The 5015-nt window shown below is 45.8% G+C and overlaps 1 protein-coding gene across 1 annotated transcript; it reads left to right on the top strand.

Annotated features, from left to right (window-relative positions):
- Window positions 1-1298: 1298 nt before the first annotated feature.
- On the top strand, window positions 1299-4008 carry LOC105272536 (trichohyalin-like). The gene is made up of 2 exons (XM_011314707.1): window positions 1299-3373; window positions 3447-4008. The coding sequence occupies exons 1-2, from the start codon at window positions 1299-1301 to the stop codon at window positions 4006-4008; spliced, it is 2637 nt and encodes an 878-aa protein (XP_011313009.1).
- The last annotated feature ends 1007 nt before the right edge of the window (window positions 4009-5015 follow it).

The following is a 5015-nucleotide window of genomic DNA, read 5'->3' as shown; positions in this document are numbered from 1 at the left end:
TCATATCGAATGTACTCAAACAAATTACAGATGGCGTTGTTCGCCAATCGGGTTCTTTCAACAAGGATTGCGTCGTTTTCCTTGGTCAATCGTCCATGAATGTGCAGATGACTTTTTTACTAGGTAAAAGGCATAAATCCTGATGGTGCACTGTTATCGAACTTTCATCGTTGGCACCAAATGATGATGAAGCGATTGGTTGATGAGCATGCATTTCATAATGAGAAAGAGTCTGATCAAATTCAACAGGTTTATGGATTCTCAGTATATCTTCAATGATTTATAGTTTCCGCCGTCTCGGCTTCAAATTCAAGCTTCGAAGGAATCAATAAAAGTTTCGTCTTTATCCAATAAATAAGGCCGAGAGCTAGGGTGTATCTTGTAACGTGGTATTTTGACCAGTTAGTGTTCCTCGTCCGTTCCGCGTTAGTTATTTGACTTCCACCAGACGGGAAGTCACCTTCGATGGCGAAAGTCCTGAGAGAGACGAGAATATTAGACTGATTTTAGCCTGTTTTATTTTGAATTAAAATTACGCGCCACTGCGTTCTTGCTGAGGACATCATTGAGGATCTCGACGAGGCTGGAAGATGTCATCAAGCTCTGATGGAATTTTGGCAGTGACGGATTTATGGATGTGGTCGTCGATGGAGCCACAATCCAGGCAACACATTCGCAACACATCAAGGAAGTGACGTAGTTTTGCTGAGCACGAGGCTGAACCGATTGGCATTGAATGGAAAAAATAGAATAAGATTTAATCACGGAGAGTTACTATTCTCTCAAGGTAGTTTGAAACGTGAAATTGACTAAGATTTTTTAGGCAGCGCTGAGAATTCATTCTCATTTATGATAGGCAAGAAATTTAATGAAAGCATCGCAAAACTTTGTAGGGTATGATTGCCAAAAATATTATCTATGTGGCGAGGACACGTGACCGCGAACACGAACACATCGGGTCCGGCGTGCATCGGTGGGTTTTTAGCGGATTGTCTGGGTTTTCCGGAGATTGTGAGGTGAAGAAGTGACAAGAGTGGCGTAGTGTGGAGGGAGGAACTTGGGAAAGTGAAGGTTCAAAGAGGAAGCAAGGAGGATAGGAGGTTTTTGAAGGTAAAAGTGGTGCGGAAAAAAGCAGGGTTAGGAGAAAGAACAAGGAGGAAAGCAAGATACAACAGAGAGGGGACGAGTTTGAGCGGGATAGACGCGAGGACGAGAGAGGAAAGAGTCCGGAGTAGGAACAGAGAGAGGGTAGGACGGGAAAAGCACCGGCTGAAATTGAGGAGAAAAAAATAGAAGAGATGACCGGTGAGGAACGGGAAAAGGAGACGGAAGAGGCCAAGCCCAAGAAGAGGGGACGCCCCAGAAAGACAGAGAATACAGAGAAAGAAAACATAAGGGACTACTTCAAGGGAAAAGAAATCCCAGGGGGGAAAGAAATCCCACGTACCCCACAGGGAAGAAAGGAAAAAAAGGAAGGGAGTGACAGGAGTCCAGGGAGCACAAAGGGAGGAGAAGAGGAAAAAGAAGAAGGAAGCGCAGAGAAAACGACACACGAAACAGGAGACCCAGTGATAACAAGAGAGGGGGAGGAGAAAGACACAAACGAGAGCAGAGAGAGTACAGAAATAGAAAGTGAGGAGGGAAAAAGGTCAGAGAGAAGAAGGCTGTCGGAAGTGAGGGCAAGCACACAGGCTGGAGAGGAGGTAGGGACACAGAAGCCGGACTGGCAAGGAGAAGAGATGAGAGACCTAGTAGAGGAGGTAGAGAAAGAGGAAGAGAGCAACAGAGGGAAAGAAGAGACAGCGGAAAGGGTATGTGTTAGGAGGCTGGAGAATTGGATGACGACCTGGAAAGAGGATCAGAGAAAGGAATTGGAAGAAAAAATGATAGACCTGGAGCAACATTGGGTAAAGAGGATAGCTGAATGGGACCAAAGACTGGAGAAAAACCTAAGTAGCGAAAGAAGGGGTAGAATATGCGAGGAGTGTGAGCGCAGAAGGAGAGAATTAGTGAGGTGCGGATGCAGGGGTGAAAGTGAGGAGTCAGTAAAGGCATTAAGGAGAAGACTGGAACGGAAAGAGGAAGAACTGGAACGGAAAAAGGTAGAAATAAGAGAGCTCAGAAAACAGGTAAGACTGGGGAGGGCTAGGGCAAAGGAGGGGGAGGGTATCAACAGCGGGAGTGGAGATGACGAAGGAGGGAAGGAGAAGGGTGGCGAGGGAACAAGGAAGGAGGGAGGGGGGAATGGTAGAGGTAGATGGTGGACTCAGGGGCGAGTAGAAAACTACCAGGAGGAGAACATAGAAGAGATTAGCCGCCCAAGGGGAGACGACAGAGGGAGGCTGAGGGTAGACTATGAGGAATATGGAGAGTCAGAAGAGAGCGAGAAGAGAGAGGAGACAGAGCATAGTGCAGGAAGTAGGTCACCATTAAAAGGGCCGGAAGAGTGGAAGAAGGTGAATAGAAGTATGAGAGCAGCAGGGATGAGCGGAGAGAATAGGAACAGGAGGGTGGAGGGGAAAGAAGGGATAGACGAAAGTAGAATGAGTGACAGGACGGAGGACAAGCACCCAAAAAGTCTGACAGAAGGAGAGTGGGAAGAGGAATTGAAGGAGAGAAGAATAAGGAAAAAGAACCTCATTATGGAGGGACTGACACTACTGAGTAGAAGAAAGAAGGAGGAACTGGAGAAGTTTTTTAGGGAACAGATGAAGCTAGAAATCAGAGTAGAAAGACTGGACAAATGTGAGAACAGGGGCTGGAGGGTAAAGGTAGAAGAGTTTAGGCACAAATTAACAATATTAGCAGGGCAATCAGGTCTGCGGAGAAGGGGGTGGGGAGTGTACTTTAGAGATGATTGGACGGAGAGACAGAAGGAGATAAAAAGATGGTTGGAAGAGCAAGCAAGAGGATGGAGGAGGATAGGAATGGAGGCAGAAACGGCCTATAACAGCATACAAATAGAGGGACACAGGCTGGAATTGGATGAGTTAGAGGGAGAGCTGAGGGTAAAGACAGAAGGAGGGAACAGGGAGAAGAGAAGGACCCCACGGCCATTTCGTGGGGAGGAAAAAAGAGAAGGAGAAGGAAAAGTAACCCAGGCCACTCCGCTGTATGCATTGGAACGTGGAGAACGCACGGAACATCGAAAAGAATTAAGAGTTATGGGAAAAGATGGATGTGATACTACTTCAAGAAACGCATCTAGGAGAGAAAGAGTTGAAGAGGTGGAGGGAGAAACTGGACAGAAAATACGAGTGGTTTGGGAAGGCAGCGGTGAGGAAGCGCAGCAGAGGAAAAGCCAGCGGAGGAAACTTGGTAGGAATCAGGAAGACGCTGGAGGCAGAATGGAGAGTGGAGGAATGGCACTACGGTATAATTGTGGAAATAAGAGACAGAAAAAATGAGAGGAGTAATATTATAATCAGCACATATAATAATGATAGGAAAAACATGGGCAAGGTATTGGAGGCGCTAGGGACGACAGTTGATGACAAGGAGGGAGAGGGGGCAAGGATAGTAATTTCAGGGGATCTAAACGCTAGAATAGGGGAGCTGCAAGGATGGGCATCATGTGGAATGGTGGAAGAGGGTAGAATAGGAGAAAGGATAGCACAGGATAAAACTGAGAGAGGAGAGGGAAGGAAGCTGATAGGCTGGTGTGAAGAGAGAGCTTTCTTAGTGGAAAACGGCAGAGCCAGGGGAGACGAGACGGGAGCAATTACGTTCATTGGAGAGGGGGCAGGACTGGGCAGCACACTGGACTATGTCCTAGTGAGGCTGGAAGATGAGGAAGAGCCGAAATGGTTCAAGGGAATGAAAGTGGAGGAACAAGAAGGATCGAATCACCTGCCAGTGGTATATAATCTAGAGTGGGGACAGATGAGAGGGGCGGAGGAAGAAGAGGAGAGAGGGGGCGGGAATAGACTGAGATGGAAAGAAGGAAGGGAGGAAAATACAGAGAAAAATGGCAGGAGATTTGGAAATATAAAAATCAAGAGGACATAGATACTAACCATAGATGGGAGAATCTACCAAGGATAACAGTAGAGGCAGCAGAGAAAGCAAAAATGAAAAGTGGCGTAACAAGGAAAAAAAGGGCAGAGTGGGACAACGGAGAATACAGTAAGAACAGAAGAAAGATGTTCAAATGCCAGAAAAAATCCAGAAAAACAAGAAGTTGGAAAAATAAGGGGGAGTACAATAGAGCAAAAAGAAAACTGAGAGAGATAAGGGGGAGATTAATTCATGAGTGGATAAAGAAAAAACAAAAAGAAGTAGCAACCAGTAGGACAATGACAGAAACTTGGAAAGCATTAAACTGGTTTAGGAAAGGTAGGAGAAACGTGGAAAATGATGTGACGGAAGAAGAGTGGAAAAGGCATTTCATGGAATTATTAGAAGGAGAAGAGACAAGGGCACGAGCAGAGAGACCGAAGCAAGAGGAAGACGAGAGAGGGAAGGGAGAGGAAGTGAGAGGGAACTCAGAAGAGGAAAAAAACGAGTCTAGGTATAAGAGAGAGCAGGGACAGAAGGGGATTGTAAGAGAAAATGGAGAGAGAGAAAAGGGAGGAAAGGAAGTAGATAAAAGAGGGGAAGAGGAGGAAGAAAGAGATTCGGACCTGGATAAAGCATTGACGGATAGGGAACTAAAAAGGGCGATAAAAAGGCTGAATTCTGGAAATACTTACCAGAGGTAGGGAAAGAGGAGTTCAGAAGTATTATGAAGGAATTATGGAAAAAGGAAGAAATCGTAGATAGGTGGCGGCTAGCCACAATATTCCCCATTCACAAGAAAGGAGATGTGAATATAGCAGCAAATTATAGAGGAATATCGCTGCTAGATATAGGCTATAAGGTACTGACAGGAATAATGGCCAGGAGGCTAGGGAAATGGCTAGATGAGGAAGGAAAGCTGACGGAAGCACAGGCAGGATTCAGAAGAAAGAGAGGCACAATGGAGCAGGTATTTGTTTTGAACACAATGATAGGAAAAAAGCTGAGGAAGAAAAAAG

Source organism: Fopius arisanus, unplaced genomic scaffold, assembly GCF_000806365.1.
Source record: "Fopius arisanus strain USDA-PBARC FA_bdor unplaced genomic scaffold, ASM80636v1 scaffold00201, whole genome shotgun sequence".
NCBI classification, from domain to species: Eukaryota; Metazoa; Arthropoda; class Insecta; order Hymenoptera; family Braconidae; genus Fopius; species Fopius arisanus.
Note: the sequence above shows the minus strand (reverse complement) of the source record. Positions and strands in the feature narration are given on the sequence as shown.